The 27,811-nt window shown below is 31.6% G+C and overlaps 2 protein-coding genes across 4 annotated transcripts; one reads left to right on the top strand and one right to left on the bottom strand.

Moving 5' to 3' along the window:
- The first annotated feature begins 203 nt into the window (after positions 1-203).
- On the top strand, positions 204-13,197 carry LOC133672484 (uncharacterized). Of its 3 annotated transcripts, XR_009834859.1 has the most exons (6): positions 204-690; positions 960-1,856; positions 2,725-2,810; positions 2,930-3,070; positions 9,243-11,730; positions 12,677-13,197. XR_009834859.1 is itself a non-coding variant. In XM_062092914.1 (5 exons), the coding sequence occupies exons 1-5, from the start codon at positions 433-435 to the stop codon at positions 6,689-6,691; spliced, it is 1,527 nt and encodes a 508-aa protein (XP_061948898.1). In that variant the 5' UTR covers positions 208-432; the 3' UTR covers positions 6,692-7,013. The 3 variants fall into 3 exon arrangements, 2 of the variants coding, with proteins under 2 accessions (XP_061948899.1, XP_061948898.1); XM_062092914.1 differs by lacking the exons at positions 9,243-11,730; positions 12,677-13,197 and adding an exon at positions 6,547-7,013 and having other exon boundaries at positions 208-690; XM_062092915.1 differs by lacking the exons at positions 2,930-3,070; positions 9,243-11,730; positions 12,677-13,197 and adding an exon at positions 6,547-7,013.
- On the bottom strand, positions 7,971-12,334 carry LOC133672485 (protein CONSERVED IN THE GREEN LINEAGE AND DIATOMS 27, chloroplastic). The gene is made up of 7 exons (XM_062092917.1): positions 11,937-12,334; positions 11,556-11,708; positions 11,062-11,139; positions 10,185-10,280; positions 8,926-8,961; positions 8,314-8,495; positions 7,971-8,230 (listed from the first exon to the last, which is right to left on the bottom strand). The coding sequence occupies exons 1-7, from the start codon at positions 12,159-12,161 to the stop codon at positions 8,065-8,067; spliced, it is 936 nt and encodes a 311-aa protein (XP_061948901.1). The 5' UTR covers positions 12,162-12,334; the 3' UTR covers positions 7,971-8,064.
- Positions 13,198-27,811: the final 14,614 nt, after the last annotated feature.

The following is a 27,811-nucleotide window of genomic DNA, read 5'->3' as shown; positions in this document are numbered from 1 at the left end:
TAAACTTCAAGGTTAATCTATATTAATAAAAATAATAATAAAAAAGATTTCCGTTTCAGTTACCGCTTCATCTAAATTTCATCAAAATAATCAGTACTTAAACATGGGTAATTGCTGTTTTCATTTTGTTAAAAAATATAAAGAAAAACATAAAGGGTTTGTTTTGTTGTATAATTTCCCGGAAATCGAGTAAAAACACACGGAAATGAAAAATCAACACGTTTCAATTTCCATCCATTCGAGTGTCAACTTATCATACCTCATCACCAAGCTGACAGAGGAGGAGCCACTAGTGTCCGAGTATCATCACCATTTTCCGGGAAAAAAAGAAATAAAAGAAAAGAAACAAACACACAACTCAAAACAGAAAGTTAAAGAAACAAATTATTTATTTGCTAAATTTCGATTCAATCAAGTTACAGCAACAATAAAATGAAGTACAGTTATGTAGTCTTATCCTTGAATCCGAGTTATGGAGGTCGGTGGTTGAGCAGCAGCAGCTCCGAGTCGACTCGGCCTGAGTTCACTGGCGAGAACGCGTATGATATCTTAGGAGTTTCGGAGAGCAGCTCATTGGCTGAAATCAAAGCTTCGTTTCATAAATTAGCGAAACAAACTCACCCTGACCTCGCTCATCACTCAAACGCCTTTAATTCTCACCGTTTCATTCAAATCCTCGCTGCTTATGAGGTTCTTACTCTTCTTCTTGGCTCTATTTGTTACTCTCTTTTTTTGTTCTTATTTATTAGTATCGTTTCTTTGTTGAATTTGATAATTTATTACCATTGGGTAGATTTTTTTTATGAACGATTTTTCAGATGCGTTTTAGAAATTAATTTAATTGTGGTTGAGAATGGTTTTCTGTAGAAATTATATACATTTTAATTATAGATGAGAATGATTTTTCGAGAAATTAATTTAATTGTAGTTGAGAATGTAGAAATTATTTTTAACTGCAGATTCTTTCGGACGCTGAGAAGAGGGCGCACTATGACAGTTATTTGCTATCTCAGAGAAAGAAAGTGATAGTGCCGAGACAAGGTTCGACATTGTACAGATACGAATCGCGAATGACTATGAATAAAGAGATGGAAGTTGTTGAGTGGTTAAAGTGGTATAGATTGGCTATAAATGATATATTGTCTCAGAGAGAGGTGGTGGCTGGAACTGGTTATTTTGATGTACTTGAAGCTGATTTTTATTCAGCCATACATGCAGCTTATTATGGACCTGTAATTGAGTCCATGGATCTTCTTCCTGATCGGTTTGAGGCGGAGGAAAGGTCTGTCTACGAAACTCCTGAGGTTCTGCATTTGGTTTCGGGTCGTCATCTTTTTGGAATGGTCTGCCTGGCCGACAAGATTCCTAAATTATCTTCTGCCTCTAATAAAAAATTAAAAAATGCCTTTGCATCTTTTGGTTTGGGAGTCTGTAAATCTGTTGAGGATACATGTGTCTTGAAAAATTCCAATGCGGTGGATGATGCTGGAATTTCTCAGACGCATCCAGGGAATAGTGCAAGTGATAAATCAGATGCATATGAAGATTTAGAATTGTATGTTTCTGGAAGGGTGGTGGCTGTGGCAACTAGAGTTCCTCCTAAAAACCAGGATGACAGAGCAGTACAGAATGAAGATGCACAAGATCAGATACATGTTTTTCTTAACTCGGATGATGATCTTGTGCATGCTAGCGAAGGTTTTTACAAGGAATCTCTTTTGACTGGTGCTGTTGGTGCAAGGATTCCACTAGGAACTATAAAGGGAATGGGCAGCAGTCCTGAAGAGGGATCATGCTTTGTCTATGATGGCTGTGGTACCAAAACTCATGTGATAATGAAACATAGAACATTGATGGTTTGTAGTGTTATTCTCCTGTCTGTATCTTTTCTTCTTCTTCTTCTTCTTCTTTTTTTTTTAAAAAAAATTTCATGACGCATAAGGTGCAAATTAAGCTTTTTGTTCTGTGCCTCTTCTTGATAATGCTAGTTTTATATGCTGTTTATTTTACATGGAATAACAAAGAGAGTACCGGGTCCCTGCATGATTAATGTCTCTTGCATAGACATCAAATACACGCAACATAAAGCCTCAATCCCAAACTAGTTGGGATTGGTTATTGGTGTCTCTTGCATACTTATTAAATATCCCTCTATGACCAAACTGGGAATTGGAATTGTCAATGAACAGAAGGACGACCCTCGTCCTCTTTATAGCTTGTGATGAAGATAAATGTCTTTATTTCCCTGTGTATCATCAATACTATAATTACATCGATTTGCTTTAATTTAATATCTCCAATAGCCCTGTTTAGTATTCTATCCTTGCATGTCATTGTTTGAGTTTCACCATCTAGATCCATTTACGAGCTGCATGGATTTGTTGCCACAATTCTTAAAATATTTTCTAGGCTATGCTGGTAGCTTGCCTGAGCACCTTTCATGAAAACGATTGATAGTTTTCAGACTGTTGTGGGAATGTAACTGATATTTATTAAACCTTTTTTTGTCCTTGGGTGGTTTTCCATTCAATCCTGGCATTAGGTGAATTTATTTATGTGGAAAAGTAAGGGATGGCCACAGATGGGACAGTAGATAATACAAGTAACTTTTTCCTGTTCACTATGCATGTCATTTTCTGTGAGAATTATCCATGCATGCCCTATAGGATCCTGTCCATGTTAGTTAATCATATAGTACTAATGAATTCTGTTAAAAAATTTCAGGTGAAGCATATGCACTGGTATGGAGTAGGAGATAAAGTTTCTATTGTTGAATGCAGATGCAGCAGAGCCCGATTGCCACCAAGCAAGTTAGTTGCTTCATTTCATTTTATTACAATGATGGATGAATTACTGTTTCCAACAGCCAATTTTCTCTTTAGTTTTTTATTTTTTATTTTAATTTGTTCCATGTAAATGGTTTCTATAGATTTTGGCTGTTTGAGCCTCGTTGTGACATGCACGACATAGGTGGTTGGTATGTTGAAACATTCGGTAGAGATAAGAAAGGTCGGACAGTTCCATCTCAAAGGTATTGGGATGGATTTGATGGAAATGAACAAAATGACAAGTAAGTACATGACATGTAGCCTAATGAGATTTTGAGTTATGTCATAGTTTCCCCTAACTTTGCATGATTCATCTTTTGATAAGGTCAAGGATTTCACTTGTATTATGTATGATCTTACTGGAAGTATTATGTACAACTTGTGGGATAGGTAGATATTTTCAAAGGTTTTAAAAAGGTACTAGATTTGTTAATACCTGAAATGGCTTGATAATAAACTTGGAATGAAGTCTCAACTTGTTATTTTTCTTCAAATTCAGTACTTTTTCTCCAAACCTCCTCTTATTGCAAGTTGGCATTTTAATCTGTAGGTGCATCTTGTCTATTTGTTGCATTAGGTATGTCATAACCTATTTTTGGGTTATTCCCCATTTCACATTTTTCCTCTCTTAAAAAAAATATATAATACAAAAAAATCAAAAAAATATTATCAAAAAAATATAATAGTGAAAAGAGCATGCCAGAACGCTCAGAAAGTAGTCAAAATTTGGTTGGGGAGGTTTAAAAATACAAAAATTAAAAGTTGGCAGTATTTTATTGACTGATGATAGCCCTATTGACAAAGAAAATTCAATTTCAGAAAGAAAAGTTCAAAATTAGATGTTGGTGGACTCAATTAAATTATATTGAAGGTTTAATTAAATTTATGGAGGGTTTGATTGTAAGAAAAATTGATTTTGGAGTTAATTTGGGCTTTAATTGGAAGAAATTAAAGTTCTGGGGTCAAATTATAATTTTTGAGAGTTAATTTGGTCAAATCAAGGGCTTAATTGCATAAATATTGAAGTTTGATGGCCAATTAGGGACTTAATTGAAGAAATCCGAGACCAAGGACCATAATGCAAAACGCACTTAAATTGAAGGATTGGCTTGAAATCTAGCGCTTTGGCGCCTGTTTTAATTTAAATGAAACGACGCGTTTTAAGCAAAACGACGCCCTTTCATGCGGTTTAAAAAAAAAAAAAAGAGACGAAACGGTGCTATTTTGAGGCGGCACTGTTTCTTCTTCTTCTTCCCCTGGACATGCAGCAGGGGAAGAGATGTTTTTTGTTTTCTTCTCTTTGTCTCTTCCTTTCCTTCCCACGTGCTCTGCCACCCACCTCATGATGAGATGCCCGAGCAGCCGTGCTCCGCAAGCAACGCCTCCATTGGCCACCACGGCCGGCGTCGTGGCAGAGGTGGCAACGTGCGCCACATGCACGCGGCAATGGGACGGGGCAGGGTCGACCTCGCTCCCTCTGCCCCTATAAATACCACCTGAACGCAGGAGGAAGAAAAGAAAAAAAGAACGGCAGAAAACGAGGAGGGAAACCGAGAGAGAGAAACCGACAGTGTTGAGAGAGAAGGAACTAAAACAATAGAAACTGAAAACCGGGGATATCGACAGAGAGACCGAGGGAGGCAAACGGAGAAAAGGAAAAAAAAAGGACAGAAGGAGTGAACCGGAGTGGCCCGGTGTCCCTACGCCGTGGAGAAGAAGAACCGCTCTGTCATCGGGCTTCTCCAGTAACCGCCACCACAGTGCCACCGAGAACAATCGCCAGCACCACCGTCAGCTCAGCCATCCGAGATCATCGCCTCAGGTAAATTCCCTTCCCCTCCTTAGCCGCCGGTCATTAGTCATCTTCTTGCTTGCAGAACGTGCACGCCGGTTACTGTGCTGTGCAAAGTAACCGGCTAATTAATTAACTGGTTACTGTGCTCATGCACAGTAACCAGTCATGGTTTTTCTGTTTTTTCTTTGGGCTGGAACATCAGCCCAGCCCACGCGGCTGGGCTGAGTCCAGTCCATTTCAATTTTTATTTTTTTATTTGTTTTTTCAATTTTTATTTTTTTATTTGTTTTTCTTTTCTCCTTTTTGTTTTGTGTATTTTTTGTTATCTATATATATTATTTGAAAGTTGTGATTTTCGCACAGATTTATATATATTTTTTGAAAGTTGTGATTTTCGCACGGATTTTTCTACGTCATTTCGACTAATATTGGTCTATATTTTTATATCTTAAAAATATAAATTCGGTATTAAAAAATACCCGGTTTTAAAAAAAAAACTTTTGTTTTTATGCATACGGTCAAGTCTCTCAAAGATAAAAAATCATATTGTATTTTTATACAATAAAGAAAACTTCAAAAAAAAATATTATTTTAGCATGCATTTTAGCTTTAATAACCGATTTATTAAAGTCACGAGAACTTTGGTCAATATTTCAAAAAATAAAAAATAAAAAATATTTTGTTTTGTTTTAATGTCTGGGATTACGAATTTATACGTAAAACGTAATTCTGATATTAAGAAGGTAGTTCTTTTATAGACATTAGACCGGTTAAGTTTCGCCCCATAAGATAAGAACCTCCTTATTGAGGAGGGCTTTTCTTGAACCATAGACAGACCAACATGATAAGACCGTAGATTTTTTATCAGACAATAAAACAATGCAGCTTACCTTAGGTAGGGCGTATTTGGGGTGGTAATACCTTCCCTTTACGCAACCAGTCTTCGTACCCAATCTCTGAGATCAGTTAGGGTTTCTAGTGACCAAAATACTAGGTGGCGACTCCCATTCCATTTTTCACCGCTAAGAGACAAAGAATTCCTTGTCTCACCATATTTTCCAGAATAGATAGACATACCACACCTGATGATGATGATTGAGGGTGGACGATCGCTGCGACGCCGTACACGTGCGACAAGGTATATGAAAGAACAGCAAAAAGCTAAAGAAAAGAGAGAGTGGTAGAAAAAGCAAACACAACATTTGAATCTAATGCCTATAGCAAAGCTGGGCCATCCGTGTAGCATACAAATCATGCAAATTTTTCATACAAACTGATTTGACAATTATTCTTTATATACTGAACTGATCATTTATCACTTACAACATTTGTTTGTATGGAATCGTGGTATGATTTGTTTGCATGCATCGCAATTTTTCTTCACTATGACTTCATTAGCATGAGATACCAGTTCAGTTTATCTTTGATGGCACATGATCTGAATGGATTCAAGATATTCACCTTTGTTTGCTATAAAGGATGTATTTTCGGCTTATCTAATCTTACCCTGATATTGACTTGTCATCAATAAATATTCCATACCTTCAAGCTAAGAAGAAAAATTTATGTATTTGTGTCCCATTGATTTGAATCTCAATGGAGATTTTAAGAACCATATTGTTGTAGAACCGCCAACAAGAACACAAATCAAGATAACTAGTTATTTAGGAGAAAACTTAATTTATTATAATAATCATTATAAGTTTAAACTGGATGTCTAGATAGAGTGCTTATCTATAGGCACTAAACCAAATAAAATAGGAAAACTAATAATAGTAGGAAAACCTTCGAAACAGTCTTATTTCCATAAGGAAACAAAAATATCAAAACTAAACTCTATTTTTCTCTCTGAAGTACTGAATCCTAAAAAACCTATCTTCCTGTAATCCCGCATCACATATTTTTTTGTGTTTTCCATTGCAGAAGACTACATCCGGCAATGTATTTACTTGCTCTTGCATATAGAACTCTGGATATTGAAGATTCAAAAAGAAGGAAACGGACAGTTAGGAATTTAGTTGAAAGTCAATTGTTTAGAATACTCCATTGGTGCAAGAAACTTGTGTAGGAGTGACCTTGAGGGCTTCGAGATTCATATCAGTTTCAGCTCTTATACTTGGCAAGCACATTGTTTATGATGTTGAAGGATGGTCAGTTACTATACTGTAGTATATATCAAGCAAGGCCATTGCATGAGCCATAGTTTCTGCAAGATGACTGAATATTTTGAAGAACAAATCTGTATTCTCAGGACAACAAAGTTGTTTAATAGGGAGCCATTTGGATGTTCAATTTCTGATGCTAAATATCGCAGCTCTAGAATATTGGATTATTTATTTCTATGATTGAAGAATGAGCTATTAAGTTTGCTCTGATATTCAATTGAGCAAGAGCTGGGTTGTGGTATCAATAATTTCTCAATATTCTATCATTGTATATCCTGCTACTGGAGACAGTTTTATGGCATACAGGTTTATAGGGAAAGTGGTCACTACTGTGCTAGCTGGATTTACAAGATGATTATCTAGATATCTTAGGGACATGAAAATTCTGTTTTGCCTGTACACCTATTCTAAGGGCTTATCATCTGCACCTGATAGTCTTGATTTTTTGCATGCAATTTTCCTCAGACATGGACAGAGGTGATTCTGTGAATCTTGAACCCGCTTGGCTAAATTTTATGCGAGTGCGTGAATTCTTCAGAACTCATCTTCTTTTTATTCGTGAATTCTTCAGAACTTATCTTCTTTTTATTCAGTGAATGGAATTCTTCAGAAACTATCCTTATGTTCCCTGCTATCAAAGATGACATTAGTGGTATATGGAGAAATTGTTTTCCTTTAGTTCTGGAGCTAACTGGATTTAAGAACAATTTATAGATATCTTTGGATGGCATACTTGCCCATTTTCTCTGTTTTTCTATTCTTCAGCGTATCTTTCTCTGGACCATATTTTCTTGAAGTTATTCTGAGGCATTGTTCATCAAGCATGTTAAAGTATTGGCATTTGGCAAATATCTAACTTCATCATGTGTAGATAGACCACAGATATACTTTGGCAGTTTTTTAAGCATAGATCATAGATGGTGGCTCATGAAGAAAAAGTGATGGTATCTCAAGATTAATTCAGTTGCTTTGTTGCAGGCATGAGTTTGCTTATTTGATTCGTGATAGTGTGTATATCATATCATTATAGCCTGCAGGTTTGCTGCATTTGCTTGCCTCTTTAAAGTTTCTAATCTACTGGCAATCAGTAAATTGGATTGTCCTGCATGAAGTTTATCTCTATGGTGGTTGCCTGATGTTCCCAAAACTTAGTTATTGTTCCAATTTTTAAAAGTACAATCATTTCCTTGAAGGTAACCACGTAAAATCATATATATAATTCTTATTCCAGTTGAAATGTTACAAAATATTTTTATAACCCCTGCGCCCTTTTTCCTCATCGGTTAAGTAGGTCTTCCCATTTGCAGTACTGTCCACCTGCTAATGCACGATAATATCTGTCTCTGCAGTAGACTGGTCTTCCACCAGCAGCCTTAGCGGCGGCAGCTGCCAAATCATCATCAGCTTTCACCTCCACAGGCAATCTAAGCAACTCCTCTTTTCTACGATATGTACAAGAAAATATAAGGATGTAAATTAAATGGACATGCAATGGCAGTAGGATTCTCTAGACTTGTGCTCATACCTCACGTTGTACTTTGTATTTTTCCCTGAAGCTGGATCAATTGATGGGTTTTCTTTTGTGGCAAAAGTCGTTTGAAAGAAATCTTCTACTGGTGTAGCAAAGATAAATAGCATTACTGCTGTCACGAGCAACGCTCCTGTTCCGACCAGTGTTTGTTTCAACATCTTGATGACTGGTTTAACCTAGGGGTTTGGAGGTTCAGTATGAATCTCTTTTGCTTTAGAAAATTTAAGAGCTCTATCATGTGCCAGTTTGTAATGTGAAAAGACAATGAATAAAATCATCTACAGTCCACTCCATAATTACGTTGGTGTTTGATTCCTTGTTAGTGAGTATTGTGTGGTTTCCTGTGCTTGTGCATTTATACTTGTTTGTGCTGTCTTGCTCTGGATGCAGTAATGCCCATTAATTCACACCTGTTCAACTCTATCAACACATGCAGTTCTTGTAAGATCTTTTAGTTCCATTGAAGTCCTTTTCATTTAGCATGTCAATCTGTCTTTACTTTTCTATACGTGTGGTATTTCATCTTGTTTAGTAGAAAAATTGTCCTTGTTATAATTTTCTCTGCAAGCATCATCCTGAATTGAATGTATGAAATGGCGTTCTTACCTTGTAAGAGCCCAACAGTCTATCACGAGCCAGGACCTGCATGGGAGAAAAAAAATTATTAATTCAAGTGTCATTCTGATTTGAAGAGATAATATCTGCATATGCCTGTTTTAGCAAGCATGCAAAGCAGAATGGAAAACAAACTGTTGATACATATGTCCTCCCTAGTTTGCTTAAACATTTCATCCTATCCCCACTTCAAACTACCACATTAGTGAGAAACTCTGGTTGAACATTAGTAGACATTCTTATTGCTATTAGTTATTTTGATTTTTCTATGGGATTGTGATATTTTACTTTTTGATGTTTTTTTGAAGTTTGGACTTTCAGACAATGCAATTGAGCTATCTCCATCACTGTGCTTTGTTGAGGGCATGTTGACTGCTAGCTGAGTTGGCTGATATCACAAGGTGGTAAGATAAGCTATGCTTTTACTTCTCCTCATTCATGGGAATTAAAGAATGTGCTTGTTATTATATTGGATTTTCATATACTCTTATGCTATTTCTTTTAATATATTCATTGTGTGTAGCCTTTCACTTGTTATGAGCTTATAAGATACTTTGACCCTTTTTTGGCCCAAGGAAAATGCATGATTTTACATCTATTCTAGTATCAATTAAGGGGGTTTTTCCTTCATGTTATTCAACAATTATTTTTTGATTGTTTTGTGGCCTGGCATTTCACAGACTCCTGTTAATATTTTGTTCTTGTAATTGCTTAATATCAGTAATGTCACAAAATACATAATTTCACTAGCTGTGGTGATCTCTCTGATTTATTCTCTCCTATCAAAGTTATATGCACACACAAGTGCCAGAAACATTGATAATTAAGAAAATGCATGGAATAGTATGTTGTTGGCAGAAATAATTCAAAATTGCTTTTTTTAAACAATGCCTCCACTTATATGTTCCCTTCAAGGCCTTTGCTGCCCTCAACCTTTTCACCAAGAATCTTAGTCCCGCCATTGGTATTGTGTTTAGGGCGCAATTAGAAAATTCTTGGAAGATGATTGACCCCCCTTGATATTGTGTTTTTCATTCATCATACAACCTAGTTGACCAGTTAACTGTTAGGAAATTGTCCTTTTCATATGTTTCCTATCCTTTTAATGCACTAGAATTAAGAATTCATTGAATTCTTCGTCCTAAAGAATTCATCAGCTTTTTCTGCATTCTTGCAGACACATGCCCCCCCACACCCAAAGACACACAGACACACTCATATGTATAGATGATAGAGAGAGAGATGCTAACCTCAGTTGGCTTTACCCACATTTGTCCATCATACCATCCACTCTCTTCATAGGGGATCACAGCTGACAGAAGTCTATCACCAACATAACTCCATCCCTGTGGTATGCACATTAAAATGTGGTAGTTTCCAAAGGATTACTTTAGAAAAATGTATGAATTGGTGGTCAGTTTCATGCTAAAATGGAAATGACTGAAAAGGGTGCAATTTGAATGTTAATTAGTTGGGATCACACCTCTTGTATCTCCTGCATACTGCTGGTTTGATTGTGCATTCATCTAGACTACGTGGTAGTTCTATATTAGGACAATTAGAGAAAAGATATGTTACAATATTTTAGAATATTCTGCCATGGTATGTTTCTAATATTTTGAGTGGGTAAAATATTCTTGCTGCCAGAGTTTAGTGTTTGAATAAACCATTGCAGAACAGATATATCAAACTGTGCTTCACAACTGTAACACTTTTCAACGCTGATTTTTTGATAAGAAACTACCATGTTAAGATAACCATCTGTTCATGCAGTTACTTTGTGTCTAGCCTTCTTCCTGATGAATTGAATAGAATATGTGTGGTGGAGGCTTTAAGAATATGGCCTTTCCAGTTGAGGAGCACCTTTCAGAACCTACCTTTTTTGGCTAATACATTCAGCAAGGGAGTGACTACAAACAAACTGGTTTTCTGTTAGGCTTCTCATAGTTATTTCCCTAGTAGTTTCCACCATCACAACCAGTCAAATGATTTGTTTTATTCCTATATTTATGAAAAGAATTATTACTCCATGACAATACTGAGAGTTCTTTGGATTGTGATTTTGATGGGTGTGATGTAACAATGATGATGATGAAAAGAAGATGAAGATGAAGATGAAGATGATACCAGATATATTCTTAAGATGATTAATGACACAAGGAATAGAGTTCCTGTTCCAGCAGCTAGCACAAATCTTAATGGTTCCTGCAAGATTGGAACACTGAAATAAAGCCTTAATATTCGCAAGTAAAAATCTTTTCACAGATCAAATATGTCTACCTTATATCTATCCTTTCTGAGTTTCTGAGATACGTGATTCTCCTCATCTCTATCATTCCATGTCTATACCCTTCTATCAGGTGGTTCTGCATCTAAAGCTAATTCTAATAATAGTTATAGGTAGAGGATAGGATAGGAAGAGAGCGCAAGTGCCCTAAAAAACCTTGCTTGGCTTCAAAAGCAAAAAGCGCAGGCAGAACTGCTGTTTCCTTGTGCTTCAGCATTGTAAATAACTTAAGAAATTCTTTTTGGACTTTTCATGTGATAACTAGCTTCAACTCTGGTTCAGATGTTTCATCAATATTCTTTTTTTGGAAAGATGGTATGCATTTTGAACTTACCCTGGAAGGATTGAAAGTTGCAGCTGCAATCGGAACTCCAAGAACTGTGAAGGTTACTAACCAGAGTCCACCAAGGCGAAGTAAAAAGGGTCCTGGACCAAGTTCACCCCAAGAATACAGGGGTCCCTCTTTCAAAGACGAGTACTCGTTCACCTATTAAAGAACTCGGACCACTGTAAGTGTGAATATGTCTTGTATCATGCTCAAGGGATGGTTTACTTGATGCATGCATATCTGAGTGTGCATTTGCAGCATACATGCTTTTCTTTTTTTTTTGGCAAGAAAATTATGCACATCTTCGAAAGCATTATAAGACACTAGGATATGAATTTGCATAAAGCAGTTGTGAAAGCTGTGCTTACAGTCACACAGCAGACTTACCGGCCTTTGTTCAAAAGGGACCTCAATTTCCAAGCCAGGCTCCCAGCTCCGGCCTGGGAAACTGCTTGTACCCCCATTAGTGTCATCTTTCAAAGCTTTCACAGAAACCAACGGTGATAGTTTCTGAGCTCTATGGTATCTAATGATCCATGATCTATAGCTGGCTCCAAGTGTGGCTTGTCTTGGACTAGGAATTAGAGAGCAGCAGACATTCAGCTTGAGCATTTAGTTTCAGGCCGTTAAACTAGCGGTAGACAGGTGCAGCAACAAAATTCTGAACTTTAGGTGTTCAAGTTTTTCGGTGGAAGGAGGGACTATCTAGTTAAAGGGATGGTTGCATTTTCTTCAGGGACCATGGATTATTTACGTGGAGGAAAACAAGGGATAGGTCGTTTTATTTATTTCTTTGAAGGAGAGGATTGATTTGTTGCCATGGTGGACAAAACTGGTCACGGTGACAAATCAAGATTTGGCATTGTCTAGGTGTCCCACAGATGGATTGCTTATATGTTCATGCCATCTATTTACGTGGCCTTGTTTAATACCACTTATTGCTGGGGGAATCAGATTATCCAAATGTGACATACTTTGGAAGTGTTTGGTATTATATTGATAATTGTTCTTTTTGGTTAATATATTAAAATAATATGTATTTTTTATTTTTTAAAATTTATTTTTGATATTAATATATTAAATCGATTTAAAAATAAAAAAAAATAATTTAGTTTTTTTTTTTTTAGAAAAGTGCAGCGTGGCGGCAAAAGACAAATAGGCTGCTCATGTGGTTCAAGACGAGGCATCCTCCTCTACCTTGCACGCAATTGTTTGTGTAGTTCTCGTGTTTCTACGGGCAAAGACATCGATAGAGTATGCTTTCTAACTCCAGCCAACTCAGATTTCCTTTGTACAACTAAAGTAGAATCCCACAGAAACAACCTTCGGTAGAACAAATGATCATTGTCCTCCCACCATTAAAATGGTAAAAAGTACAAGGAGCCCAAACTATCGTTGTAAAAAGCTAGGACTTGAAGGTAGCAGTCAGTATTGCGGGGTCCATCTAGTGCCAGGTACCCGAAGCAGTTTACAATGGTAATATGATTGGGTGTTTGCTAGTTACTTGGCTGGCGCTCCTTGCTGCAAATAATTGGTGATGTTAATGTATGAAATATATTTATTAAACCTTTAATAATTATCGTATTGTAATGGTATTTGAGGAGGTCAATAAAGAAGAAAAAAAAGATCACGACTATAGGGATAATGATGGCTTCGATTTGGAGTCCTCGTTACGTTAGCTTCACCTCTTTTTGTCTCATCAAATAAGATAGTTCTTGCTGTAAAACCGTCATTTTTTAATATTTTGAGATTTTTTTGTTTTAAATTAATTTTTTAAAACAATTTTAGATCGTTTAAAATTTTTTAAAAAAAATTATATATTTTAAATAAAAATATTTTAAAAAGCAATTATTACTATAATATTAAATATTATTTGAATGTGTTCACGCCATGTTACAAGCTAATAGATGTATATAAGAAAGTTGATTAAATTTTAAAAGAAAATACATTTTAGTCAAAATTGTCATTTCTAGTGTAAATGTTTTATTTTTATTTTGACAATAACATATTTTTTTATGCTTATCTAATAATAAATATTTGTAAAGAATTTAAATGACTTGAATTAAAGAGAAGACATGTTTCTCTTTAATAAAAACTTCATTTTCTTATTCCAACATTATTTTCTTATTTTGAAGAAAACATATTTTTTCATTAGAAATATTTTTTAAAAAAATAAAAAATATTATAATTATGAAAGGAAGTTTCAAAAAACAATTCATGAATCTCATTTCTATGCACTTGAATAAATCTAAGAATACTGAATATGAGAACATTATATAAAAAAAATTAATAATAAAAATAACAAAATAGATTTTCTATTCTTACTATTGAATATCAATTAGCATACTTAAAAAGGTTAATATATAATTAATTATAAATATTATTGCAAAAATCACTAATGCTCTTGAAAATTATTGCAAAGTTAAATAATTATTTAAATATCATTTTCATAAATTTATTTAAAAATAATTTAAAATTAAAAAAGGTTAAGGCTTGTTCAAAACTAGGCTAAACGTGTTTTGACATGTTTGGTCCTGTAAAGACTAGCCGAGTCTCGTCTAAAGTAAAAAATTCTAGATGCACATGGGCTTGGAAAGTTAAACCCGCGATCTTGACTTTGTTTTGTTTTAATGATCAAATAACATGTTGTTCACACTAGATTTTTTTTTTAGATCAGGCGATGTTTTGTTGAACTAGGTAGATGGTGTATTGTCTTTTGTTTTGTTGAAGATGTTTAGATGTCTAGAAAGTTAAGGGTCTAAGTTTTATGAACAAAAAAACATATTTTCAACTTTTTGTTGTACCTTAAAACACATAAAAATCATAAAAGGGACTTCATTAAATGCATTTAACCCAAAAACTCCCTTTGATCAACCAAAAAAAACCGTAGAAATTAAATAGAATAAAAAAAAATTCAAGCTCAAATCTATTTTTTTTCTAATTAGATGAAGAATCCAAACCACTTTTATAGAATTTCTCTCTTCAAGATGAATCAATTGATATTAAGATTCATCTTTTTTGTGTTTATAATGTGTCTGATTGACATGTTTCTCTTTCCTTTTATTTTTTAATAACTTATGCTTTTCTTTCTCAACATTTAGGTCCATAATATAACATATTTGGTCTAAAAAAAATCTAGAATACCAAAATGAAAATAAAAAAGAACTGTATAATGACCATCCATAGTGTAATGCAAGGGAGTGAACAATGCAGCATGGTGAATTGTCATTCTGTTTTTATTGTTATTGTAATTTTTGTTTTTCTAGATGAGCAATTCCTCATTTCTGTTCATATTGGACCTAATGGGTGCTGTTATTGCAGCCCTGCCCTTCTGATACTAAATAAAATAAATAAAGGCCAACTTTTCGAATTACAAGCTGGCGATAAAAAGGTGGGACTATTAAAGCTTCTAGAAGATGACCATGGAAGGCAATGCATAGGAGCTTAATCTCCAAGTTTTTCTAAATAAAACCTCAACGATGGTTACTTGGTTGTGTTAGGACACCTTGAAAATTTTAATTGTTTATAAAAAATAAATATTTATGTGTTATTCATGACTAGACATTGAAAGAAAATTAGAATTGATCAGTAACAATAAAATCAACTAGTATGGAAAGAATATAGATCAATTAGGGAGGATAGGAAGCAAACCAAGACAATGAGAGTTCGTACAATCAACTGAAAAATTCAGTTCTATTTAAAATATGAGTCCTCCTTGAAATAAACATTTATATGTTAAGTTATGAGTATTAGAATTAATCATGCAATCTTCTTCTTATTTAATATGAATAATTTGTATAAAATTAAATTTAGATATTTTTATGAAACTATGATATTTTACTAATATAAATAGACCTTTCAATTACTAGAAAAGATGATCAGTCTTATATATACAATTTCTCTATGTGATTTATAGCTTTTCTACAATTTATCTCTTTTTTTTTTCAACTTTCCTTTATATTTCATTTTATTTATTTATTTTTCTTTTACCTTTTTTCCTCGTACAAACACTTAAAAATAATATATCTTTTTGAGGAATTAGAACACACTATACACCTGTATTTCACATGTTTCTGAAGCTGCTATATGTTTCTATTCGAGATTCAATTTCTAATTATAGTTTCTTCTCGTTACGAGGAACGAGAATCATTTAAATTAGAGTACATCACGCCATAAAAAATGAATGCAGGTAGAATCAATGCATCAACACTTAATGATTAATCAGAATAGGCAATACATAGAGTTCATACTATTGGCCATGAAGAGACTAATAATACTCTATCATCACAAGTTCCTGTGGCCTCACATCACCAAGCAGTAGCCACGTCCTCTTCTCCAAGTAGCAACCATGTCTTCATCTCCTCCGTTCTTAGCAGCCACGACGACCCGACAATACTAGTCTCAGCTAAGGAGTCACAACAACACCAGCACCCATGTATCTATCTTCTCCATCCATAGCAGCTACGACGACAAGTCATAGCAATACCAGTTCAGCTGAGAGCCATGTCAATAGCAGCAGAGTCTTCAAACAGTGAGCAGCCTTTGATTCAAACCGTGCAACAACAGCTAAGCCTCCATCTCCTCTGCACTGTGAGCAGCAGTGGGCGATCTTTTTCATCAGCAATCAATTGGTCACGATACAACAGCTTCCTTTAAGTAGCAGTAGCAGAGTAACAGCTAGTCATTGCCTCTCCATCACAACAACAACAGACGTTTGCAATTCGGTAACTTCTCCAAGCCCTGCACAACAACAACAACAACAAATACTCCAGCCTAGGTAATGAAGAGAATAATGCTTAATATGGTTGTGGATGGACAATGGCATTATAATTCCTGTTAGTTAGAAGTGCATGCTCTTGGGCTTTAAACATGAACACTAACTGAATTTTGCAAAGGTGCTATGGTTGTTGTTGAAAATCATGGGTGTAGATCCTTTGTCATGAATATAGTTTGCGTTTTTAATGTTTATAGGCATGGGATGATAGTTTGGTTTTAATTGGGTCTGATTATTTTGACATCGAGCTGGGCTACAATAACAATATGGATTCCATGTTTTTTTTTTTAGACTGAATATTGTGTTTGTAAACTTGATGGGCTTTTGTTTTGGGTTTGACTATAAAACCTTGTCCACGTGAACGAGCCAAGCCCATTAAAGGCTAAAAGCATTGTTTTGTTGTGTAGAATTTTATATAGAAAAAATACAATACATACATATATATATATATATATATACATATATATATATATATATATATATATATAGTCTTTGAGCGTGTTTGATAAATATGACCTAACAAATTTTTTACAGTTTTTTTTATTAATGTTTTTGTTATTTGTCAAATAAATCCCAAATGATTTTCACAAATTCTAAAAAAATCAAAGGATCATTTTAAAATTATTTGTGGGTCTATTGCGTGTTTTCTTACAATTTTGCTTAATATCATATTGTAGACTTATACTATAAGATATTAACCCGATATTAAATATACTTGTTTTTCTTCAAAATTTTAGAGAAAAAATAAAATATTCCTTATTTAAAAAATATAAAAAATACATTTTTATTTGTGTGCATATGGTCAAGTCTATCAAAAATTAAAAAAATAAAAATAAAATCATATTTGCATAAATAATTAAAAAAATACAAGGCATGATTTAACATTTTTAAATATAAAAATTCAAGAAAATTAGTTTTGTTAGTATCTTTGCATGCATTTTTAGATTTAATAAATCGTTTATGAAATTCAACTTGGCTTCCATTTTAAAAACATCAAAAAAAATTATCTTGTTTGTTCCAATATCAAAAATTACAAACTTATGCATAAGATATATTTCCAATATTAAGAAACAAAATACAAAAATATTTTTTGTCTCTAGAATTACTATGTTTTAACCTAATAAGATAAGAATTTCCTTACCGATGATGACTTTTCTTAAACTTTAAACATACCAACAGTTAGAAAATATAACAATACCTTAATTTATATCAGACAAACAAATAATGTAGCTTACCTGAGGTAAGGTTTACAAGGGATGATACGTCATTTCTATACATAACCAGTACCCTTATCTAGACTTTGAGACCAATTAGGGTTTGTAGTGATCAAAATACTAGGTGGAGACTTTATCCCTTTTTTTACTAATAAAAAACAAGAATTCTTTATTCTTTCCTCCATCATTAGAAGATCCCAACCTGGAATGACAATTATTGTGATGTCGCACACGTGCGACAGAATAACGACTCCATTAAAGAAGCCTATGGACTTAGCTTTGTTTTTTTTTATCTAATTGTTATGTTTTAAATTATTTGGTCTATATTTATTTTCAACATGCCATTTCTAAACTTTTGTTTATATGCTTTAGTTTTTGTACAAATTGTTCATGCATTGTATAATTAATTCTTTCATGCATCACTTGCTTTGAGAGCACACACAAGTTTCTAAATTTTGTAGGGAATTAGTGGTCTATCTCCTATATAACTATTTGTCAGGGTTCAGATGTGTGAAACACTTAATTCATATTTGAGTGTTTGCTTGGTAATGGTGGATATTTGTACCTTAACCTTAACCATTCTTTCTTGGATGAGTTTGGATGTAAGCTAACATGTGTGTCCCATCATCATTATATCAAACTTCGATGTTTTATATACTAGATGGATCAAGTTAGGGATGTTAGATGTACGACTATATAATAATGATGCAGATCTAGCCCATTTCATGGGCGTAGATAACATAGGTCACCTATTTGACTTTCTAGTTAGAGAAAAAAAGTATGAATAAGGTGACTAACATCAGGCTTTTCTAGGTCAAGTGACTTTCTAGTAAAGAAAATGGCTAAAGATCTAAAACATGGGAATAAATGAGTCACTATGAATTATTGATATATTTTAAGGCTTTTAATGAATCCTGCCAACATATTGGCTATATAAAAAAAAATTGTTTGATATAATTAGATCAAGATTATCAATTGATCATGTTTGATGTGACAAGTCTTCCTCTAACACCACTAAAGATAGATGATAGATAAGTTAAACTTCATGATCCTTTAATTGAGATCAACTTAGGGACTAAAGACATACTTAGGCCAACTTTTATAAGTTCAAATTTACTAAAAGATTATAAAAAAGATCTAGTATCATAACTTCACATTTATAAAGATTGTTTTGCCTTGAATTATGATGAAATACCTAGTTTAGATAAAATTTTGGTTGAAGATCAATAAAGCTTGGGTTTAAGACATACAAAAAACCTTCATAAATAATGGATCTAGAAGTGATTGATCATGTGAAAGAGAAAATCAAATGACTCTTATAAGTTGTATTTGTTAAGTCAGTAAAATATGTTGAATGAATATTTAACGTAATATGAGTACTAAAAAAGAATGGCAAGTTGAGGAAATGTATAGATTTTATAAATCTTAACCTTGCAACTCTAAAAAATAAATATCTAATGATAATGGCTGATAATTGATATGTTAATCAATTTTACAGCCGATGATGAAATTATTAGCTTCATAAATGATCATTCAAGCTCTAATAAGATCTTCATTATGTCAGAAGAAATGTTTAAAATGATTTTAGATATGCTGGTGCATTAAAGATATATTAATAGGTGGTAGTGTCAATTGGTTTAAAAAACATTGATGCTATTACTTAAGAGAAATGAATCTAATTTCGCATTACATGATCAACCATAATATGTAGGTTTATTTTGATGATATTATGATAAAATTAAAGTTCAAAGCTAACCTTTTTTATGAGTTATGTGTTGTCTTCGAACATACGAGAATGCACAATTTAAAAATGAACCCATTAAAATACACCTTTGGCATGTAGGTAGGTAATTATTTGAGATTCGTGGTGCATCAACAAGCAATAAAGATGGATTAACAAAGAAAAATGCCATCATAAAAGCACATACTCAACAACAAAAGAAGGAATTATAGTGCTTTATTGAGAAAATTTTTTTTGAAAGTTTCATTCAAACACTATAAAAAATATCATACTATTTAAATTGATAGAAAATAGCATATATGAATTCTAATAGACTAAAAAACAATAAGTTTTGTTTTTAAAGATATAAAACTTATCTAACTAAACCTCTGGTAGTAGCCCATAAAAACCTAGAAAGCCTTTAAGGTATATCTCTTATACATACAAGTTAATTAATAGCATGTTAACTTAGAAAAAATGAAGTTGGATATGATCAAGTTATCTATTATCTTAATTATGTTCTTACAAGTGTTGAAAAACATTATACTTTATTAAAAAAGCTCTGCTCATCTTTATAGTTTTTTTCTTGTGTAAAAATTCAGTAGTATATATTATCAATAGACATGTATATTATTTATAAAATAAATTTAACAACAAGTTTTTTAGACTTTTCTTATGAGGTCAAATTGGAATATGAACTTTAGCATTGTTTGAATTGAATTTATATTACATACTATAAAAAGTAGTTTAAAACCAAGCTTTGATCACTTTGCCTTGATATCGATCATGAACTAGAACAAGACATTGACATTGTTATGGCCGAACTTATTCCATGATAATTATGATTTGATGGATTGAAAACTAAGAATAAGGCAGATATAAGGGTGATAATAATTTATCTAATATATAATAAGATGATCTCATCATTTGACTTGATTTTTATTGCACTAATAATCAAGCTGAATATAAAGTTTTAATAATAGGTATAGAAATACTCCTGGAGTTAGGGCACAATCTATCAAAGTAATAGGAGATTCTATACTTAATATAAACTAGTTAGTTAGTAAATATAAGTGTAAATACCATACATTAACTTCATAGCATCAAGTGACTAAAAGTCTTATTGAAAGGTTTTCTAATTTAATTTTTTGTTTTTCATTGGAAACAATATAGAAGCTAATGACTCAGCTCAAAATAGATCCAGTTATAAATTGGCTCTTGACCAGTATTGCATTATCAATGTAAGGATTATTATGTGATCAATTATTATTGATATGCAATAGGATCATAATGATGAGCAAAATATTATAATTTCATAGTAAAAAACATACAAGACAACTATATAAAACCACTGCTAAAATTTTGTATCGAGTATAGATAACTGGTCTTAAAAACCACTAGTGTTCTTGAATATAAAAGGATTGGACAGAATAAATCAAAACTTTTTTTATAAGACCTTTAACAAAAAGTTTTAAGATCTTTCATATCAATAGCGACCAATTAATCCTCCTAGTAAATGTATTATATAAGAGATATAAAATTATAGTTTTACTCAGATAACCAGGACAAAAAAAAAACATTATTAGTCATGATTGAGATTCTTGAAAAACTTTATAGAGTCTATTAATTAGGTATTAATATGATATGGTTAACCATGAACAATGACTTTTCATTGGCCATGTATAACCAAGGATTGTATTAATTATGCAAAAGGATGTCACCAATTTGGTCTAATCTAGTAAGAACCATCAAACAAAGTTAATACGATTGTCAAACATGGCTTTTTAGAGGATGAACAATGGACATTATTGGCAAAATATACCCACATGTATCAAGGAAACATAACTATATTTTTCTAGAAAAAAATTATTTTACCAGATGGGTTAAATTTATTCCATTTTGATCGATCAACAAAGAAACTATGATCAAACTTATTAAGAAACAAATCATTCACATATTTGGACTTCTAAAAACTATCACCACTCATACAATAGTCCTGTTATGCCTAATCAAATGTGGAAGTAGTATCAACCATTTAACTGTGATTCTTAATATACAAAAACTGGTCATATATAATCATAAGGCTTGACATGATGCATTATCATAAGTATTGTAAGCTTAGAGGACTTAATAGAAGACTATATTAAGAACTTCACCATTTACTCTAATTTATAGTCATGATGTTATGTTGCTCATAAAACTCACAGTACAATCACTTCAAAGAGCTACTGAGTTGATATAAATAACTTAAATTATGAATCATTAATGCTATTAGAGATAAAAGGTTTGAATGAGATAAAACTTGGTATATAGAGTCATTTACTAGCACATAAGAAGAAAGTTGAGAGAGCATATCACAAACTTAACCTTATATTTGGAGTAATGTAGAAGACGATGAAACTAGAGGCTTAACTTAGAGATCACAAGTTAAATTGCCTTGAATTTATACTATTTATACTTTATGATGCAAACCTCATAAATATAAAGACCTAGAAACCCACAGTCAAATCAACTTTTTCTAATAAAACTAAGATTATGTTTGGAATTAAGCTTAACACAACGATAATCTGTATTGAGGCACCAAGACTATAAGTAACTAAAAATCCACCCAACGCTTGAGAATTGAATACCTCATTTTAAGGTTAAGTATAAAAGATGACAATAAGTCATCCAAAAGGAAACCAAATCTTATGGTGCTCTAAAAGCAAAATTTATGGAACAAGTGATAAAGTCTCATAACAAAAAATCAAAAGAAAGGAAAGCAATTGCCAAAAACTTCAATGAAAAGTGCTATACCTATTACAAGATTGGGCATCTAGCCAAATATTATAGAAATAAAAGTCAATAAGGAAATCCTAAGAAAAAAATTTCTCAAGCCAATATCATCGAGGTTGATCACCTTACAAATAAAATTTTAAAAATGAAGTTGTTTTGTGTTGTTTTTTAAGACAATCTAATCAACAATCCTAGGTAATGGTAGGTTAACACTGGTGCTAAAAGACATGTATGCACTAAGAAAATGATGTTTTTCACTTATAAAGAAGTGTATGGAGAAAACCTATACCTAGATAACTCATTAGCCTCCAAGGTACTAGGCATTGGAAAGTTTATACTGAAGAGCTTTTAACCTCAACAATGTATTGCACGTTGTTAACATTAGAAAGAACTTAATATGTGGCTCATTGTTGAGCAAAAATGGTATTAAGATAGTTTTTTAGAATGATAAATTTATACTCTTTAAGGGTGGTATGCTTGTAGAAAAAGAGTATCTCTATGATGGCCTCTTTAAAATTAATATAATGACCATTATAACCAATGATGAGAACAATAATAAGATTGCCTCTTCTCCTTATTCGCTTGAGTCCTGTGATGTGTGGCATAACAAGTCAGGTCATGTGAATTATAATTTTATGTAAAGGTTAATAAACCATGAATTATTACCAAGTATGATTTTTGAGAAAAATTATAAGTGTGAAATTTGTGTAGAATCAAAATTTACAAAACCTTATTTTCAAACAATTAAAAGAAGTAATGAACCTCTAGACATAACTCACTCATATATTAGTGATTTAAAATGCGTATAAACTAGAGGTGGAAAAGGTATTATATTACTTTTATAGATGATTACATAAGGTATTGTTATACCTATTTGCTTAAGAGCAAAGATAAATCTTTTAAAATGTTTAAACATTACAAGAATAAAATTAAAAATCAACTTAACAAAAAAATAAAGGTAATAAAAAGTAATAAAGGTGGAAAATACAAACACCATTTGGTGAATTTGTTTTTTCTAAAATGGTATTATTCATCAAACTACTACTCCTTATTCATCCTTACAAAATTGCATTGCAAAATATAAGAACTGAACATTAAGAGAAATGATGAATTTCATGTTGATAAGTTTGAAAACACCTTAAAACATGCAGGGGAAGGCAATTCCAGCTGCCAATTATTTACTTAACAAAGTACCCCATAAAAAGTTAGAAAAAAACACCATATAAATTGTGGAAAGGTAGAAGACCCTCCTACAAATACTTTAAAATATGGGGGTGTCTTGCTAAGTTAACAATATTTGATCATAAAAAAGTTAAGATAGGACTTAAGATTGTGGATTGTATATTTATCAAATATGCATACAATAATAGTGTATATCAACTTCTTGTACACAAGTCAAGTTTTAAGAATATTTTTCCTAATACTATTATAAAATCAAGGAATGCTACATTCTTTAAGTATGCATTTTCAAGTAAGTTCAAAATCAATGAAGTTGATAAATATGTTTATGTGAAAAACATAAATAAAGATTATGTCGTTATATGTCTATATGTGAATGATATGCTAATTTTGGCCAGCAATGAACACATGATCAAGTCCATTAAAAAAGTGTTAACTAACAAGTTTGACACGGAAGACTTAGGTGTTGCAGAAGTCATATTAAAAATAAAAATTTCTACAACATCTAATGCATTAGTATTGTTCAATCTCATTATGTTGAGAAAATTCTCAATAAAGTTTTCTATAGGTGACAATAGTATTGTCAAAACACCAATTAATATAAATGTACATATCTCCAAGCATAGAGGTAAGGGAATAAACTAATTAGAATATTCTTGAATAATTAGAAGCCTAATATGTGTTATGAACTGCACAAAGTATGATATTGCTTACTTGGTTAGTAAATTAAGTAGATTTATAAGGAATCAAAGTATGGATCATTGAAAGATAATAAAAATGGTACTCAAGTATTTGAGGTACACCTTTGATTATGGGCTATACTACACTAGTTAATCAACCTTACTATAAGGGTATAATGATACTAATTGAATATCCAACACAAAGGATTCAAAATCCACAAATGAATATATCTTCATATTTTGTGGAGCAATTGTATAATGAAAATCCTCTAAACAAATGTGTATTGCTAGGTCTATAATGGAATCAGAGTTTATTGCTTTTGATAAGGTTAGAGAGGAAGCTAATAGATTTAAAATTTCCTAAACCAATGCCTGTTATTTATGTCTATTGTGATAGTTAGTCATTAATTGAAAGGTCACAAAGTGGTATGTATAATAGGAAGTCTAGATATATACATCGTATATATAATACTATTAAATACTTACTCTCAAATGGAATTATTTTCATTGACTTTGTATAGTCAAAAGAAAATATTGTTGATTCGTTAATCAAAGGTTTGTCAAGAAAGCCTATGTATAATAATTTCATCAAAAGGAATAATCTTAAAGCCTTTAATATATGAAAGAGTATAATGATGGTAACCTTACCTAGTTGATTAGAGATCCCAAGATTTAGATTCAAATAGAAAACTAATTCATATAACATTCTCCGCAGCACTAGGAAATTATTATTTCTTACTTATTCCTATGATGAAATAAGTTTTAGCTCCAGGGTGATAAAAGGGTAAGCTTAGCTTCACTATTTAGCCGAATAAATCTGATAGTTCACTAAGGAATGTTTAAATCCAAAAACTACTTATCATGATGTGTAATCTATTAAATCAATATCTCTGAACAAATCTTTGAGTTTTTTTCAAACTAGTGAGACAATTTCTATTCATATAAGAGATTGTTGAAAATTTATTTTAAATAACATGATTTAAACAAATTATAGGTGAATGAGAAATTAATCTCAAAGAACTCTTTATTTTCCTACTCAAAGAACCCTTGATTTTTCTAAATTTAATTCTTGATTTATGATGGCTAATCAAAGGTTAAAAATGGTGGGAATTAATTCTTATTAACTCTTTAACATTTTAACTTTCAAAATTCACTATAAAAAGAGGTTGAAGGAAGAGTTTTTAATTTGAATTTTTTAGATTTTTACATACTTTTCCTAACCTCATGTTTTAGTGTTTTCTTCTCATTTTAAGCTTTAGTTTTCTTGTAATATTTAGATTTTAGGTTCATATTGTTGAGAAATATTTGAGTTTCATATTCTTTATTTCAAAAATATTGTTTAGAAGTGCATCTAGATCAAAATGGTGTTATTAAAATCATGGAAGGTATATTGCAAACATCCTAGTTGATCCTAGTTGCATAAGTAAGGAGCAATAAAGCCTTAAGGTAAATTTATCCTTGACAAGAATAAAAATCTTATTACTTTAAAGTGCTTCTACAAGTAAGTATAATGATTCATTTTAATTTAAGCATAAATATTTTTATTATTTGTATGCATTTTAGGACTTTGAATTAATAATAATTATAAGTCTGAATATACGCTTGGTATGCATACTAGTGTTCTATTATTATATTTATGTTGAAAACATGTTTGCCATGAGTTATTATTTTACATGCTTATAGATTTAAACTTGTATGAACTCTAGACTTTGAATTAATAATAATTATAAGTTTGGATATATGCTTAGTATGCATGCTAGTATTCTGTTATTATATTTGTGTTGAAAACATATTTGACATGAGTTATTATTTTGCATGCTTATAGATTTAAATTTATAAAAACTCTAAATTTTTCTTGAAATTATTTTTATGTCTAACATGTTTTGTTATGATAAACTAAAAATCATTAGTCACTAGTCTAATATATTTACAAACTTTGATTCTACAATTATCTTATTAAAAATACATGAATTAAATAATAATTTACACTTACTTTAAATATTTACTTAATGAACATATTATTTGTTATGGGGTGTCAAACCAACAAACAAGCTTGATTGGCCAGGTTTTTTCTTAAGTTATTTTTTAGCATTTATCATCTTTTCTTTAAAGCAAAATAATTAAAAATATCAAATCACCAGATACGTGTTTGGTAAGACTTTTATTACATTATTGCTTGATTTTCGACGTGAAATGTAAATCTACATATAAAGACATTAGTTTTCACTAAAGAAAAACAAGTGATGCAATTTGAAGGAAAAAAAACTGCTTATTTTATATTTAAAAAATACTAAAAAATATTAGTAATAAATAAATAATGCATACATGAATCTTAATCAAATTATACTTTTTTATATAATTTTTATGTTTACTTTTTGTTTTTTTTTTTTTAAAGGAGTACTGCTAAACTATCTAACTATTTTGTTATCCCCACTACTTGACCTTTTTTTTTATATAATGACTAAGGTACGTTCTTCATGAATGTTTATTATTTAATGTATGCTCTTCATTAATGATGACAAGAAATAGTAGAAATAACAATTTCTGTAATGACTTTAGCACCATCCTAAAAAAAGTTAGATGTAATGTTTTAATTCTTGTTTTATTATTTTGCATAAATTATTTTTTTTCCCCTGAAAATTATAATTAGATCCTTTTTATTGTTAGTATTTCAATTTTAATTTTAATTTTAATTTTTTATTTTTAAGTTTTTAACTTTAACTCTTTTATAAAAGTTTTATTTGTTTTCAGTTTTAATATTATTCAATTTTAATTTACCAAATATTATATTCTCTAATGTAGTCCTTATTCTTTGAATTTCTAATTTTTTTCTTTTTTTTTTGTAAAAGTTTTAGTGATTTTTAATTTCATCCTTCAATTCAAATTGATAGTATTATGTTTTCCAATTTGATTGTCATCGTTTTTATTTTTATTTTTTTTCTTGGAATTTTTGTAAAAGTTATTATTCTTTTCAATGTCATCCTTTAATTACAATATTTTTTTTTATTTTTTTAAGTCAATTTTGGTTCTTATTATTTAAATAAGAAATTATACTTTTACTAAATTAGTTTTTAAAAAAAATTTCACCATTCAATTAAATATAAGATTTATTTTATTTTTTAATTTTGATCTATATTTTTTTTCAATTTCATCATTTAATATTAATTGATTAAGAATTAAATTTCTTGATTTTTCTAAATTGGATAGTTTAGATCTAATGACTCGGGTCACTGGTTTAAAAAGCTAACACAGTTTTTTAAAAAAAAAAACAATAAAGCTTTAAAATTATTTTTTATATATATTAAGTTATTCTAATCACATGATTTAAACTAGAAGTTTAACAAGATATCTTGAATTAACTCAACTCTAGTTGATATAATTATAGGTTTATCCTGAACTGTTTTTTATATGTTTTTTTTAATCCCAGCTCTAATTAGCAAAGTGTGTCCCACGAATAGATATAAGCCTAGAAGCTCTAAAGCCATGCTTTATTGCTTGCTTGCAAGTGCATGGTGAAGCATGCCTGGAGTCCTAAAAAGATTCAAACTTTGAAATCCCACTTCTCTTGGCCAACGGCTACATTTTCACACCCAAATATTAAGAGCTTACGATCAAATTCCCATTATGATGCAAGTGTTATTCATCCATGCATCCATGATTATTATAACTTTCGACTCATCGGTCACATACATCCATGTGCATGAACATGATAGTGATTATTAGCATCATGGTACTTGACGGCAGAATCCAGTTCATGAGGCCTCTCCTGTCTTTTTGACCATCAAGTGCATTTTGACCTAGAATTAAAATTTGAAAGAAACCAAGAAAGCAAATGACAAAATCCTGTGGGCTTTTTACCAGGGGACAGTCTTTGGTAAAGAGAGGAGAATATTTTTCCTTTTGAGAAAACGGACATTCCT

Source organism: Populus nigra, chromosome 14 (genome assembly GCF_951802175.1).
Source record: "Populus nigra chromosome 14, ddPopNigr1.1, whole genome shotgun sequence".
NCBI lineage: Eukaryota > Viridiplantae > Streptophyta > Magnoliopsida > Malpighiales > Salicaceae > Populus > Populus nigra.
The sequence above is the reverse complement of the archived record's forward strand: the minus strand, read 5'-3'. Positions and strand labels throughout refer to the sequence as shown.